This window comes from Vidua macroura, chromosome 9, assembly GCF_024509145.1.
Source record: "Vidua macroura isolate BioBank_ID:100142 chromosome 9, ASM2450914v1, whole genome shotgun sequence".
Taxonomy (NCBI): Eukaryota; Metazoa; Chordata; class Aves; order Passeriformes; family Viduidae; genus Vidua; species Vidua macroura.
Window position 1 is genome coordinate 16,688,586 of NC_071579.1, and position 16,423 is coordinate 16,705,008.

Below are 16,423 nucleotides of genomic sequence, written 5' to 3' on the forward strand. Positions count from 1 at the left end.
TCATACAGGATTTATGATGTTTACTATTTGTTCAATTTTATTTCCACCCCCTTTTTTTTTTTTTCTTTTTGTTGCTCAGATGTGTAGATGAAAATAAAGAGAAAAAGTCTTTCTTATATCTGGTATTCTCTTCACTGGCAGAAATCCTTCTACCATTTTAGAAATTAGGATAAAAGAGTTAATCTTGAGCTTCAGTTATAAAGAAACAGGGCAGCAGCTCTAGCAGCAGAAGTAATATGTGAGAGTTTTCAGTATTCAGATAGCAGAGCTTCTGCAAAGGAGCAGGAAGATGGTAAAAGATGTTTTCCCTAAGTCAGACCCAAAAGATGTTCAAATACACATAAAAATACAAAGGGTCTTCTGTTTCTCTTAATTATTAAATTCTTGAGTTAAGTATTTTCTTATAAGATTTCTGTAGTGTCTTCCAAGAAGCAACCTAAAAGTATCTAAAGAGGTTTCCCACTTAATTTTCAGATTTCTTACACTGTTTAGCAGAACTGTGTGAGAAGGATCCAAATACTCATTCTAACTATTTGGTACTATTTTTTACCTAAAATCATTGCAGTTATTATAACAGGCTGCAATGCCAGGTGAGTGAACTGGCTTTTCATATGTTGTGATAACTCTAAGTCTCACTGGAAGTACTGTGAATCACGAAGAGAAGTAAAAGTGTACGTGGAAGTCTCTGCTCTTGTGGCGTACGTGTCATGGGAAAGTTTTTTGCTAATGCTGGAATGACTTGTAGAAGATTATAATAAATACTTCTTTTTCAGTGAATTTCATTATTAACTTGCTCAAAAACATTGGGGTTTTTATGACTATAACATGATTAAATAATTTCTTGAATAGGGAAAAAATTCGGAGACAAAGAATACTGCACGGCATGCTTTTTTATCATATATATACAGAACACATTTCTTGACTCCTGCAGAAAGTCATCTAAAATCTGTTCTACTGTAGAAAATGCAAAAGTTGTCATAATTGAAATATTGTATATTTTCATGTTTGGTTTGTGTTGCATTTCTTTTTCTCTTTACTAATGGAGAAATTAATTAATACTGAAATACTTAAATGAAAATGAATTTAGTGATTTGCTGGGCAGAAAGCTGCATCAAATGCAACATAAAATTATTTATGCTTTGGGTTTACCTGCTGTAATGCAGTTGTTAGAATAATTTGAAGTTATTCATTGTCCTTTAACAGCATAAAACTTGTATACATGTTTTTCACAGGTGTATCATTGTCAAATGCTATGGTAAATGCTGGGCTGACGTCATTTAAAAAAATTGAAGACATAAATGCAAGGGAGCTTGAATTGGTAACTTACTATTTTGTACATATATAAATATGATAGGGAAAATACTGAGGATTAATACTGTTACCAGGAAAAGCAGTATAGTTAATATATATTTGCTATATGATCATAGCAAAATTTAGATGTTCAGGTGATTTATTCATTTTAACTAGTAGAATTTAAAAACTGTGTAGCTACTGCTAGTTTTCCTTGAAAATCTGTATGATGTTTTGTTGTAGAAAATTTAATGTGAATGATGATTTCACTGATTTGGATGGCTGTGGAAAGCAGATGCTTAAATATGTAGAGTGTCATCATGAACATGATTTGAAACAAAGGACAATGTACACTTCTCTATTTAGGAGTGTTGGAAAAAATATAAAAGGGAATATGTATTTACAGTTTCTCTTAGTGTATCTTAATTATGAAAATACCAAATTTCTTGCAAGTTTGAGACAGGAGTAGAATAAAAATCTTCTATATCATCTGTAAAGCACTTCTTATTTTAGGAAAGGTAAGTGTTACCCTAAGACTTGTGGCTTTTGGCTTCTTTTCTGTGGAAACTGTTTTTCCAGTGTTCTGGAAGATATAACAGACCCAAGTCTTACTTGGGTTTTTTTGTTTTGACTTTGGAAATTTGATTTCTCATTTCTGGCTCCTTTTGTGTTTTTTCTTGTCATTTGTTCTGTTTTAGTTAAAGCTTGTATAGCATAGAAGAGTCATCTCATATAAAACCTGAGTTGTCATTGGTAGTGGATTGGCTGTTAACTGAACAGAAGCAGTACCAACATATAAAAGTGTTAGGATTTTCTTTTGGTAATGTTGCTATTCTGGGCATCACTGAGAGTAGAGAACCAAGAGTGAAAGGGGCTTTTGTTGCTAACATAATTACTCAGGTGACTTTGATTCCTTGTATTTACATCTTTTCAGATTTTAAACAGACATCCTCCTTTTGGAAACCAGATAAAAGAGTCTGTTTTGCATCTTCCAAAATATGAACTTGAAATTGAACAGGTACATTCTTTTATATTTGTTTTTATGCTGGTATTATTAAATGAAAAAGCAAGTACTGACTTAAAGCAATTCTGAGTCTTCACGGATAGAAGATCACACAATATTGTGACCTCCTTCCAGCTTAGCAGGTAGAATGAAACTCCTAAATCTCAAAGGAGAGCCTTGGAACAGACATTCCCCATAATATATTGGCCTATCTCGTTGATAGCATTTTATGTTACAGATGTATACCAGTATATGCACATTCTAGCATTATATGTGAGTCTGAGAGGTCTTTTCTATCTTGAATTTAAACAAACCCTAGAGATAGCAAAACATCCAAATACAGCTTACTGAAATGGTATTGATGCATGTTTATTTTCTACAGCACACTTAGGAATATAGAGAAACAGTAAATTATTACATTAACCTAGCTGGTGCCCTTTCAAAGGAAGGGTACAATTCTATGTGTAATCAAGAGCTTTGAGGTTCTGATAGGCATTTTGTCTTTATATGGATGAAAAAGACACTCTAGCTTTCTAAAAAGCAAAATTTGAAAGTAACCCTAAAGTTGGTAGACATGAAGACACATTTGAAGTTAAAAGCTCAATAGATGTGTGAAATTCTATTGGTATAACAATTAGTTCGAGTTGACATAATACCAGATGAGTATTACTCAATATTCAATTCCCAGAATGGAGATTTAACAGTTATAAATATATTATAGAGGAATGTTGGGATGCCAAAATATAATTTCTATATAACAAGTCTTATTCTTGCATATTTCTCTTTGCATTTGTCCTTGATTCTCAGTACTGAATCAAACTTAGGATATTCAGCTTATGGCCAAGTTAGTACTGAAAATCAGTGTCTCAGAAGAACAAATAAAATTGTACCACAAATTCAAATTGCTTGAGTTGAGTTTTTGTGTTTGTATCCATAGATAGAAATTTATGGAAGGGCATATATTTTACTTTGCATGCTTTAGCAGTTATGTCTTCTGTATCATTTTCCCTAGCTTCCCAAGTACAGTGACACATCGGCAGAAATCTTAGTAACTGTCAAATTAACAAACTATGAGCAGCTCCAGACAAAGAGAACAGCGCCGGACTTTCACTATGTTACATTGGTCATAGGAGATGCTGACAACCAAGTCATTTTTAATCAGAAAATTATGTATGTATGATCAGGGTTATTTGCCTCACATAGTTTTATGGTGTTGGCTTTTCATCTGTTCTGTGACTTGCAGATTTTCAATACTTCCCACTGATGTCTAATAGTACAGAATCATTCTTCATCCTACAGCATTTTCTAGTCACTGTTGTCATTTAAAAATGCTGCACAAGATTCAGAAATCCCCAAAACATGCCAGTGTGCTTGTCAGTGAAGAGAGCACATGTAAATAACTGTTCAACATCAATGTCATATTATGGAAAAGTCATAATAATTTTCCCATAAATATAAAACAAGTAAAATACCTATTAAAAGGATAGATAAACCAGTTGTTACTTATTCCTGTAAGCTGTATTTCTTCAATTATATTTTTTTAATTCTTTTTTTTCCCCTCAGAGCTGGATTTTAATTCTCCTGTTGGCTAAGAGATGCTTGGAGCAAATGGGAAAAGGGGAACAAAATCTTTTCTAAGTGCTTGACCTTCATGAGAATTCTGGCTGTAATCTGGCACTTTTGGCAAAATTGAAACTGATCTGCAGGATCCTGGCCTTCTTATGGCCATAAATCGTACATTATTGAAAAGTTATTCTTGGCCAATTATCAAGCAAAACTAAAGAACTAGGACCAAATACAGGCTGTTTCACTTGGTTACAGGTACCATAGTGTGCAGTCATGTTTTCATTGTCCTTGTCTAACAACTTTGCTGATGCATTACAGGGATTCTGTGCTCTTGAAAACTGGAAATTGGATGAAGAAAATTGAAGTTAAAAGAGCTCTTAAATCAGAAGACATTAGTATAAATTTAATTAGTTCTGATTATGGTAGGTTAAGATATTCTTTGAATTAAAAAACAGTATGCATAAGATTTTTGGAACAAATTACTAAAACACTTTGTATTAAGCCAAAGTATAATAAAGTGAGCTGGGCTGTAAACAACCCTCTATAACATGTATTTTACTGGATTGCATACTACCTCTCACAATTACTTATCTGTTTATTTAATTTACTACCACATTAAGGAACTGGGAAGCATCAAAACTGTTACTAGGAGACAGTATTTGGTCTGTTGATACAGACCAGGATTCTCTTTTGTGCTTCTCCATCAAGCAAGTTAACTGTCAGTAGGGATACCCTATCAGCCTGACAGGTTATTTATGCTGAGCAGAGCTGTCTTTGTGAATTATTAGGTTTTGCATTGTAGTAAAGAGGTGTTGGATATGGTTCATCTCCATTTTGGTAACTAATTTTGTTCTAGTAACTATGTCTTTAATCCTAAAAAATGTTTGGGATTTTTAATCTCAATCCTAAAGAATCTGGTCATACAAGAGTGTGCTTTAAGGGCAAATTATATTTAAAAATTTCCATGATCTTTGAGTAACATTTACTTGCTTAAACACTTTAGAAAACTGAAGATAATTGTAGTATAGCAACAGTTTAAAGCAATTTTAATATTTTTGTCTTTTTATTTTCCAAGTTGGCCTTGATATACAGAGAGCATATACAGCCTTCTACTTAACACCAAAACCAGAGGGACGTAAGGTGGTTACAAATCAAAAATTGAAAGCTGAATCTGCTCTTGATATATGTTATGGCTCACCCCAAAGCTTGCCAGCAGCAAAAGTAGATACAGGTAAATGGTCAGATCACAGTATCTGGCTAATACTAAAGTCAACAGAAAATTGAATTTCGCTTTCACTAGGGAACTAGATCTTTATTTATCCCTGCTGTTTCTTTCTCAAAGGTAATAAAAATACAACTCTGCTGCTTCTACTTGTAAAGTACTACACTGCAATTCTTTGATGATTTTGAAAGTAAGAAAAATCATGGGTGTTTGGTATTCAATATTACTGTTTGAATTTCTGTATTACATTTGTCTAGGAGACAGATCTAAACAAGAGATTGCTTACAAGAAATATGGAAACAGAAAATGCAACCACCGCTGTAAAAATAAAGATGTGTGTGGGCATGACTGCTGTGAGTTTCATTAAATCTACTACTTCTGATACTTCTAGAGAAATGCAATTTAGAACAGCTCACGTCATACCAATGGCTATGTTAACAGAAACAATACAAGCAAGAGAATGGGGCCTGAGTTGTCATGATGCAGTCATAAAGGCAATTATAAGTAGCTTTGGTATTAGCACTTTTATAGGCACTACAATGATTAATAATACTTTTTGTACTTAGCATATGATTTAAAAAATGTCAAGCTTGTTATACCTTTATATAAATACTGTGTTAGATCTTGTAGAGAGCATGCTAAATCTTTTAGAATATTTCAACAGAAGATATTAAGCTTAGTGGCAAAGTTTTTCAAAGTAATTTGAAAATAATTAGGATTTATCCCTTATAACTAATCTAAAGATTAATTTGCTTCATTTTCTCAGGTAAAACTGGAGTACCTCCAAAGTCACAGATGAATGGAGACACAAAGTTTTCTTTGTACCTAGCTGATTTAAGGAGCAGGAACTCAGTTTCATCTATACCCCCTGCAAAACGTCTAAAGGTTCACTTGAATGCAGTCAGCCATTTCATAGGTTTATTTTAATCTGTTACATATTTGTAGGCATTATTTGCAGAGAGAATTTTATCGCTGAATATGAACATTCAAGTTTGACTTTTCTGTGTGGAGTGCAAAAAGTAAAGAAGTACAAAGGTCCAGGAATCTTTTGAGAGGCTCTACTGTTCTTTGGAGCATTTCCATTGCACTTCCGTGCACATCCTCTATATTTTTTCTTTTGTAGCATTTGATAGGTGTGGTTGGTGAGGTTCAGAGGCATTGTTGGAAGGTGACTTCGTTTGGCAAAATATGACCTGAACGAACCAAATTGTGTTAATTATGAGTCATGCTACTAAGAGTCCTTTTTTCACTGTCAAGTAGATGCACTTGTTTTTAAGAAAACCATCCCTATTAGATTGAAACTTCTGAAACATTTCATGGCTTGCACTTTATTCCTCTGAATGTAGTGTTAAACTAGGTCTTTCTGCAGTAAGAATGACATTTGAGGTATTGGAGGATTTTATTTCCACCTCACAGTTTTGTTTGCTTGTTTGTTTGCAGTAGAGGATTATTTATCCTACAGCTAAGACAGATGAGAGTCAACCAGTCTGGCTTTGCCAGGGTGCTTGGATACCTCCACTAGAAGCACATAATTCAAACCTTTTTAACTGAGTGCATTAGATAGACAGAGATCAGAAAGATTTTATGACTTTTAAATATTATGCTAACTTACAATATTAATGATGTCATTAAGCTTGTTAAAAAATAATAGTTCTTACTATGTTTATATCTTACAAGTTTAAATATTTTGTTTTCTTTAGATGCAGATGTTAAATCAAGCTGAAAATGTGGATCTCAAACGATTTCTTTTTACACCTAAGTCTTTATTGCCAGCCTTGCCAAGGTACTACTAAGAATTGTTTTGTGAATAAAATTATTTTGCAACTTTCTGCAGTTGTTCTATGAACATGTCACTGATTTTTTTTTTAAATAGGTCTAGCAATAAACTGTCATCTTCATCACCTTCAGTGGATCAGGCAGATAATATTAATACCTTAGAAGTAGCTCAGAAGCAACTGCAATCCTGGAATTTTGGAAAGAGTAAGTTATTGCTAATGTTTAAAATTACAATGTTCACTGGTTTTATCTTTAATTTAATACTTCATATTTTTCTGCCACAGATAAAAGCAGATACTGTTTTTCAGATGCTTTGAATGTGGACTTTGAACTGAGAGATGACATTTGGGATGATATTGATGATGAGAAATTGGTATTTGCCAGTAATTTTGCCAGTAGAGAATTAGGTAAGGTTATTTCAACAAACCTTTTTCTTTCCTACAAATTATTCTTCTGGCTATTATTTGAGAATAAATTATTATAGTATACAATGAATAGAACCACCTGAAATTTTTGGTTAATTGACTAGACTGACAGGTTTATTATTCTACTTGAATGTCACATATATTGTGACAAATCCAATACAGAAGGAAGAGTTGAAAAACTCACAATTAAAATTTTTTGATGGCCTGCAACTGCATAATCATTGTTGCATAATGTATACTGACTGTATATCTCTGCTTATCTTTATATTAGCCCAAAACCCAAAGAAGAAATATTTCAAGTGTTAAGGTGCTTTCATAATTTTCAAAGTGTTATTTATCACAAAAGTGGAAATACTTAGAAGGGGTTATGGCTACTTCTCAATGCTCTTTTTAAAACTTTCATTCTTTCACAGAACATGGAAATATCTGCCTTCAAAGTCCAGATGAATGTCAACCCCTCTGCCAGTATGCAACAAGCAAAGCCACAAATAACATTTCAAAAGAGTAAGATTTAGATAATTTACTACTATTTTATTCAGTTTAAAATATTGTCTGTATTCCACATGTATCTGTGTAATTAAATATATAGAAGGTTGTTCACACATAAAAGTGAGTGAAATTTCAATGTTTAAAAGGTATGAATTGTTGAATTATTTAAATTTGGTTCTTATTTAAGTGTGCAGGGAAATAAGTAGAAAATCCAGAACTGAAAAGCAAATAATTTTTCCCTTCTATAAAAATACTGAAATTATTCAACTTGGTATTTTCAGTTCATGCACAGTACAAGATGAGACCAATAGTCAGAACTCAGATGTTCCTGTGGTCAATAGCACATCAAAAGTGAATTTATCTGTACAGAATAGAAATATAACTTTGGTGAGTAAAAATATCTTGATAACATACTTTTCTGTGATTAGAGTACTTACTGTGTAAATATATTTGCCATATCTGACTTATGAATCAGTTAGGATATCATGAATTTCAAATTGTCCAAATCATTCAGTGTTCAGCGGGATATTCCTGATACAAAGAAATAGGATATGAATTTACTTTATATAGCATGATCTCAAAACTATTTACTCAATTTGATTGTTTTTCTGTCCAGTATATAGCTAGATTCATCACATGCTTGGTCCTTGTCAAACACCATTATATGAATTAAATACCAGTACTACATTCTGCAATAATCTGGGAGTTTCCATTGGTTTAACCATATATACTTTCTTTTAAACTTCTGTGTTGCAGTTCAATTTTCAAGAAAAAACACATTCAAGTCCTTTGCAAGAGCAAAAAAATGTACAGTGTTCTTCCATCCCAGAAATAATCTCAGACTCTTCTAAATTCACTAGGAAAGAAGATTATTTTATTTTCACAAAAGAACAGGAAAAAGAAGTAGATCCTAGGTAAGAAAAACTTATATATGTTTTTCTGTTTCTTCAGTGTTCCACTGCTTAGTTCTTCATGGAACACAGACTTTTAGGCAATGTGTTAGTTTCTAATATTCATTGCTAAAAAGTTCAGTTTTCACAATAATAGTAACAATTAATTTTTCTTAAGAGACATTACTTAAAATTATATTGCTTGTCTTGGTTTCTCTTGACTCTATACAGTGTTCCTGATTCCATAGGTTTTGATGGGCTATACCTAATTTGTTTATTTGCTTAATCTTCTTTAGATTTCTTCTTGATGATGAAACCAATGATCTCAAGCCCTTTCTTGGAATATTTGATGGTATTTTGTAAAACATGTAAACAAAATACATCGTAAGTGCTGGGGAAAGAACTTACAGTCAATTTTACAGTGAAGGCTTCAGTCAAGAGAATTTGATTTCTGTTGTATACCTTTTTAGTAATAGCTGGATTGCTGCATAGAATATATAATAAATTAGACACCAGTTTTGTTGTAGAATTTATAGAATATAAGAATAATATCTTGTGTTACAAGTGTTAAAGTATTTTTTGTTTACCTTGCTGTTTTCAGGATTATAAAGAAAAATTTTGAAATGTGTCAAAGGAGAATAGTTCATAATTTGAGGGTACTTTTATAGATAACAGAAAATCCCATTGGAGAAAGTAAAGGATTAAGTGTTTGTAGTAACATGTCCTGCTTCTCAAATAATCTTTACGTGAATGAAAGACTCTTTCCTTGGAAATTTTGTAATGTTTTTTGGGTTTTTCATTCAGTTTCTATAAAGCTGAATTTTTCATAGTGCTGATTCTGTAAAATAATAAGATTTATAAATAGAACTAATAGAATGATAGATTATCCTAGATTCTAGATATTCCTTTTGACAGTGCTATGAATGTGTTAATAAAAAAGTGCAATTTAAGCAGGTATGTTTCCAGATTCTCAGCAAACCAGTTGTTAAATGTCTGTAAAAATACTCTTAAAACTCTCTTGCCAGTTCAGTTTCATAGCCAAGGTCATAAAATGGACATTCATGTGTCCTAATACAGATTTAGGCACCAGGCACTGGACTTGGATGTCTTTTTTGTAGCTTTACAGTTTGAATAGCAGACCTTGCAAGTTCAACAGTTAGTAGAATATATAATATTGCCTGAATTCCAAGAGAATGTTAATTTTTACTGTTAATTATTCAAAATGTGAGGAATTAAAATGTTACAATCACGTGTGAAACATTAGCTGTCTGTTCTTTCAACATTGTTTGTGGTACAACCAAATGCAGCCATGTTTTGCTGCACTACCAGGTTGTAATTTTCTCAACTAATAACATTTTGCTTGACTCCAGTGTTTCCTTATGCTTTTGACTTAATATAACTATTTCTCTGGATGAAAGAATGGCCTAATCTAAGCAACCTCAATCCTCACCCTTCAATATGTTTTTGACTATGCAAATGCCAGCAGGCCCAAGCTTAATTCACTTTTCTACACCTCAAGTATTTTATTACATCTCAAAGTTATTAGTATGTCAGATCTCTTTTTGTTGGATTTTTTTTAAATTAAGCTTCCAAGCTGATGTAACTCAGAATTACTATATTACTGCCAAATTTAGCCCAGCAGTCCTAGTCATGTACACCTTCCAGTTCTGTGTCAGGGTAACATTTAAGAATGCAGATTTTATCTCCTGCCCATCACAATCATCTGATTTCCATGGGAAACACATGGCTCCCAGGCAGATACAGTGGTGTTTCTCAAAAGCTGTCTCATATTAATGACCAGGGGACCAAAACCCCAGGCCACGCCCCAGAAGGTAAGTGTTGACATAGCTGTGGAGAGCTGTAATTGCAATTGTTTAATTGAATCCCATTAAGAGAAAAACTTAGTTTACCTGGACTCCCTGTCCAGTCACTAGAAAGAGGCAGACACTGTCAGAAGATATTTCAGATTGTTAATGGGCTGGATTGCTCTCTGGTGGAGCTCTCCAAATTACCTGCGATGAGAATGACATGGAGAAGCTGGTGTGCTGTAATTTCACAGACAGGCTCACTGAATATTGCCTTGCTTGTGCATGTGAGACACTGAATTCCTTTAACCATGGAAGGATCTAACTTTCCTAAGGTGAATAAAAGATGGCTGTGCTTTGTTTCAGGTGCTGACCAAATGCTAAAAGCGACAAATTCAACAGGATATCATCAGACATTTTCACTAAGCTACTAACAATGAGTAAAATAGAGACTAAAGTACATAAAAACATTGTTAGAATCTAAACTGATCCTTATTTTAATTCTACATAGAGTTGAAACATTAAATGAGTGGCTTGAGTTTCAATCAATAGGATTGTGTGATTAATTCTTTGGGGATACAACAGGATGCCACAGACTTTAGTCTGGGGATGATTCTACAAAATTTACATTATAAAAAATACTGTTTCCTGTAATAGAATAGTGAAAGAAAATTCAATGTGATGAGAAGTCAGATTTTACTATCTTACTTGTGTGATTCTCCATAATAAAATACATGCTTATACCTGCTTTTAATTTAACTTCAACTTCCTTATATGCTTCCTTGTCCTATCACACATATTGATTTCAAAATATAAACTGAGGTCTGTGCCTGAAGAAAATGCAATATGCACTCAAAACCCATAATCTTCAAAAATAGTGGGAAAATGAGTATAGTGTTTAAACATGTTGCCAGACATATTTGTGTATAAGGTAAGTTTCAGCATACAGAATACTGCAAATGTATTGTAACATAATTTTCCTTGTGTGGTGCATGTCTTGAGCATGTTTTAATTATGTAGCTTTTATTCCTGTATTTGACGATTTTCATGAGTTAAGCATTACAGTAATTGTTAAAATAAGAGCAGTTGCAACAAGTCGGACTCTTGTTATTTGGGTGTATTTTTGCTTAGATATACCTTCACAGAATAGTTATGTGATGTATAAAAATTGGTGCTCTTAAAGGCAGTCAGAATAATGATAAAGAATGAACAGAAGTTACCGTATGAAATCAATAAACCCAAAATATTTGAAATCAGTCATTTTGCAGAGCACAAATGATACCATTCTAATGCATCATTATGACAGTATCGATGGTACCTCTTCTGAAAGAAGGGGTGTCTTGCATTAGCTCTTTTTCACCCTGTCTGCATGTTCTGTAGATGAGCAGAAGATTTGTATCATGTCAATTGTTTTACTGCCAGAATCTTTAATTATATCTCTGAAATGAGATCTGTGAATGCCTAGTTTTTTTCCAAGCTCCTTTGCTTAACAAGGAAATAGAAAAGAAGGTACTAATCAGGGTAAAATTCTCTTCCTGCAGAGAGCTAATAACACACTGAATTTTTGGAAGACTTCCATGAGAATTAACTGAGGCACATACAGTGCTTTCAGTGATTAATTTCAGCTTGACTGAAAACAATCAGATAGAAAAAGGGCAGGTGTTTATTGGCTGCACTGTTCAGTTGAGATAAACCTGGCTTAGCCATGCTTCTGTATTTGTTCTTGAAATCTGTGTGACATTAAATTGTATCAGTTTAAGCCCTCACTTTCTCCCAGTGTTAGAACTCCTGGTCTCCATGTGTGTTTCAGATGGAATGGGCTGGGATAAGGAGAGCACCTCTGTAAGCACTTTTGTCTCTCTAGGCAATGCTTATCACTGTTGCTCTCCCTCTGGTTGTGAGGAGACTGGAAAAGATGTGCTGTTGACTTGCATTCCTGCCCTTAACAGGAGTCCCAGTGCAGACTGTTTAAACCAGTTAGGGAGAGTTTTTTCCCAGTTTGCTTTAGTGTGCTACTTACCACACTCAAACACTACACTTTCACTACACTTTGGGGAATGTGCTTTGAGTGGTCTCAAATCTGTCCTCCTGTGCTTTTTAAATTGATTATTTCCATGTGCCAGGACTTGAGGGGCACATCTAATTGGTGGCGTGTGAAAATGTTAACATGTTTTGCAAAAATGCAATAGATGGTACTGGGTGGACATACTTCACATAAAGAAGGTATATGTCCTTTCAAATATAATAAAATTGTCTAGATATAATAACAAGTAATTTCTTCCTGTATTTAACATACACTGCATGGAACTAGCATGTCTTTTTGAAGCTAGATGGCAATTTCTATATTTTAGATAGCTGAGCATAGGGAATAAGGCAAAACATTTTGTTTTGAAGGCTGTAAGGGTATTTTGTTTATATAAAGGAAACAATGTTTCCTTTGTAACTGTGAAACTTCCTATTAAAGGATGCATATAACTTTCAAAATAAGAAGATGCTTGTAACTGTAAATGGCTATGATATATTTGCTGTTCCCTCACCCACTTAGAGGCAAAACCTATTTATGAGGCTTTATTAAGTGCAAATAATTCCCATGGCTTCTGCACAGAAGAATCAGTTCCAGAATATAGTCTGATTTGCATATAAATGACATTACATGATTTCTGCTCAGAAAAGTATATTGGAAAATACATATTTCTGCATTGGAAACCTGATATTCACACATATTAAGGGCAGCTTGTGTAACTTGTTTTAAGTTGCTGCATGTTGATACCTGATCACACCTCTAGCTAGATTCAGGCTTTATCCTTTGAAATTATGGACTTCTTCTTTTGATCTAATTAACCTATAATTTAGAGAAATAGATTCCAAAACATTTATCTCATCAGTTTAAGCACTTAAAAGTACTCAGAATATTCATCAGTACAAGTGGAAAACTCCAAACTTGGCACTTTTCCTTCTCTCACATCACAAATTCACATTACTGGAGATAATTCCTCTTGTTTGAGTGAGACAGGAAAAGGCTGCTAACTTGCTCTAGTCACTTTAATAAATGGTAGGATGTAATGAAAGTAGACACAGAAATATTACTCTTTTTTATGCTTTAATCTGTGTAATAAAGTAAGCAATACAGTGAACCTTGCCATTGAACTCTGTATATTTTCACAGATTCTTATTATATACTGCTTTGCCAATACCTTTGATGGTGTTTTTTAAGCAGCCAAGCCACTCATTCAGGACAAGGGTCCACTTACTGACAGGTTCCTGCTGCTTCTTAGATCCATCCTAAAATAAAAGATGTTGGACAGACAGGCATGAAAAGGTTTGGAAGAGACCTGCCACACCTTGGTTTTCAAATTCCTGCCAGGCAAAGGTCTTAGTGAGCTGAATGCCATTGCCAGAAGCAATAGGTTCTCTGCTTAGAGAGATTGATTTGCCACAGTGAATTGTCATTAGGTTTGAATGCTTCATGGAGAGCTTGACACTGTCTAGTAAAGAAAAAGTGAACGTAGCGCTATCCAGAAACTTGGATGTGCAAGTCAGAACCTACTTTTTAACAATATATTTCAGTTTATAAAGGCTATTAAATTATCTGAATGAAAATGAGGCAGTACAATTTATTACTATTTTTCCTGGTTGTGGTGTAATATTTTAACTGTTTTATTCCAGACTTGTTAGGTTCCTGGGTGTAGGAAATACACTTCTTTTATCCCAGAACTCTATCCTTGTGTCTTACGTGTTATGCCTGGAGAAGGTCTAGTTTGGAATTTCCACTCAAAGAAAAGTCACTCAGCTGTATCATTTATCATTTTCAGTATCTTCTCAATTATAAAGATTTTAGGCTCTGAGGTCAGTTTGGTTTCTAAAAATTGTACTAACAAATGTAAGAGGTGCATTGACTAAAGCATCAGCACATTATCAAATAATTTTATTTCTTAATTATGGCAGCAGAAGTGATAAAGAATGTGTTGGCCATGCAATAGATATGCTTATCTTGTGATACATCCCAGAGATGCATTTCAGAGATTGGAGGCTTGCTTAGTGAGGAAAATAACCTGTGTTAGGAAGATAAGAGGTACAAGTGGATGGATCTCCCTCCCTGTCTCCTGGGTGTGATTGTCTCAGACAACCATATTAGCAGAAGCTTAGACGCATTCTTAGCTCCTGGAATGGATTTGCTGAAGTGACAGTGCATACTGAGGATGATGGCAAAAAGATGGGCAGTGTATTCTGGAAGAAAATAAAGTTGGCAGCTTGCAATGGTGGAACACAGCTTCAGATAAGCATGTGGTTCAATAGAAATTAGTCTCTGTCCATCTACTTTATAGCAGCCGATCAGACCTGCTCTTTCAGTTCAAGCATAATAATATCTCAGCACTGTAGCTTAAGGGATACAATTTTCAAAATTATTGTAGTGTGGGACCGATAAATTTCAGCACAAAGAAGGCACTATTCCATATAATTTATTTTAGATTTCCATCTAGGGTATGTTCTGACACTCCACATGAAAGTAAAATTGTCCATGTAAAATGGTTTTCAGGTGATAAGTTGACCCCTGGGGTTTTAGTAAAATAATAGGTTCAGAATTCCATCTGACTCTCCAATCTATAAAAGCTAGTTATCAGCTGTTTGAAGGATTTGATAAGAAAGCAAAAAAAAAGAGACCGCTTTTGTATAGTGACATTTTTCTCATTAATGGGGACAATGTAAGAATCACAAACTCCTTCTGGATTTGGCAGTAAATACTCTGCTGATGTGTTCTAGGAGGTAGTTGTTCTGTGTGAGGAGTGTATGTGTCTAATCCTCCACATGCATATGGAACAAGGAATATTTCTATTAGACATGTACAGCCTGTCAAAAGAAGGACGTTTACCGTGCCATCATCTGGCCATCATTTCTAAATGCATTCCACCACCAGAGCCTACTTCGGCAGAAGTTTTGCTGCAGAATGACTGTCTTACAGTGCCTAGAGACACGGTAGAATATTTAAATGTAGTGCAAAACAAATGGTAACCTGAAAAGAAATAAGGTGTTATTTTAAGTTCTTGCCTGAACACTTGTATAGGACTTACTGTGATTTTTTTTTTCCCTAGTTTTGTTATTTAATTGTATATTCTTGGGAATACATAAAAATAGTTCCTATTGTAACTTGTGACTTTACTGTCAGTTTAAGCAGATCCAAAGTTGGGTAGAGGATTTGTTGCATTTTGTTTTAGTAGATGGGTGTATCTGCATGTTCATGCAGCATTAGTGAATAACTGGGAAAAGGTGACAGTAAGATAGGACCAGTCATTGTGACAATAGAAGCAGCTTGCTTAATAAAATGCATTAAGCATGTTTATGCTTAGTGCATTTGAGTGCCTCTTTGAATTTTGAGCAAGAAAAATACCTCCTGCTTTAAAAAAACAACTGTGCTTAAGAAAATACGACTTTTTTACAGTCTATATAAAAAGGATTGTCTCAAAGCAAAACCCAAGTCCTCCCTCACTTGTTTGTGATGTTCCTGTACTTCCCCTTCCTGTGTGGGTGGTGAACATTGAGCTCACTGCAGAAGTACTGTTATACTCTGTTGCTGCAACTTTTGCAGGTGTGAGGAAAGCTACATGGAGGGCACCTGTTTGCCTCCTGTATTCTGGAAGCTGCAGACATCTTCTCCTCTAAGGAACTGAGCAGTGCTCGGGGCTGAAGATACCTGATGCTCCCAAGTTGGATAGAGAAGGGAAATGTAGTGATCTGAGATGTTGTAGGCAAGTATTGTGGAGGAGCTGGGATTTTGCCTGTGGGACAGAGCAAACTTTAGAAGTGACAGGAGAAAGGTAAGTTTCCTAGAGCAGGTGTTCGTGGCACCTCTGTGAACCATTTCAGAAATTTTCAGATTGGAAGAAGTACTGGAAAGAATGATTTGCCCTGCAGTGACACAATGGAAACATTAATTTTCAAGCTTTTTTATTTATTCTAGC

The 16,423-nt window shown here is 34.3% G+C and overlaps 1 protein-coding gene across 2 annotated transcripts in view; it reads left to right on the plus strand.

Moving 5' to 3' along the window:
• HFM1 (helicase for meiosis 1) overlaps positions 1–11,011 on the plus strand; it is a 33,189-nt gene extending 22,178 nt beyond the window's left edge. The window contains exons 26-40 of one of the 2 annotated variants that reach the window (XM_053985697.1): positions 1,233–1,318; positions 2,225–2,308; positions 3,306–3,463; positions 4,178–4,281; positions 4,935–5,090; positions 5,339–5,434; positions 5,848–5,966; positions 6,782–6,864; positions 6,955–7,061; positions 7,166–7,264; positions 7,696–7,786; positions 8,053–8,158; positions 8,528–8,685; positions 8,958–9,045; positions 10,833–11,011. In XM_053985697.1, the coding sequence (XP_053841672.1) occupies positions 1,233–1,318; positions 2,225–2,308; positions 3,306–3,463; positions 4,178–4,281; positions 4,935–5,090; positions 5,339–5,434; positions 5,848–5,966; positions 6,782–6,864; positions 6,955–7,061; positions 7,166–7,264; positions 7,696–7,786; positions 8,053–8,158; positions 8,528–8,685; positions 8,958–9,024 (1,514 nt within the window). In that variant the 3' untranslated portion in view covers positions 9,025–9,045; positions 10,833–11,011. Of the gene's footprint in view, positions 1–1,232; positions 1,319–2,224; positions 2,309–3,305; positions 3,464–4,177; positions 4,282–4,934; positions 5,091–5,338; positions 5,435–5,847; positions 5,967–6,781; positions 6,865–6,954; positions 7,062–7,165; positions 7,265–7,695; positions 7,787–8,052; positions 8,159–8,527; positions 8,686–8,957; positions 9,911–10,832 lie in introns of those variants that run through there. The other variant, XM_053985696.1, reaches the window with a different exon arrangement.
• Positions 11,012–16,423: the final 5,412 nt, after the last annotated feature.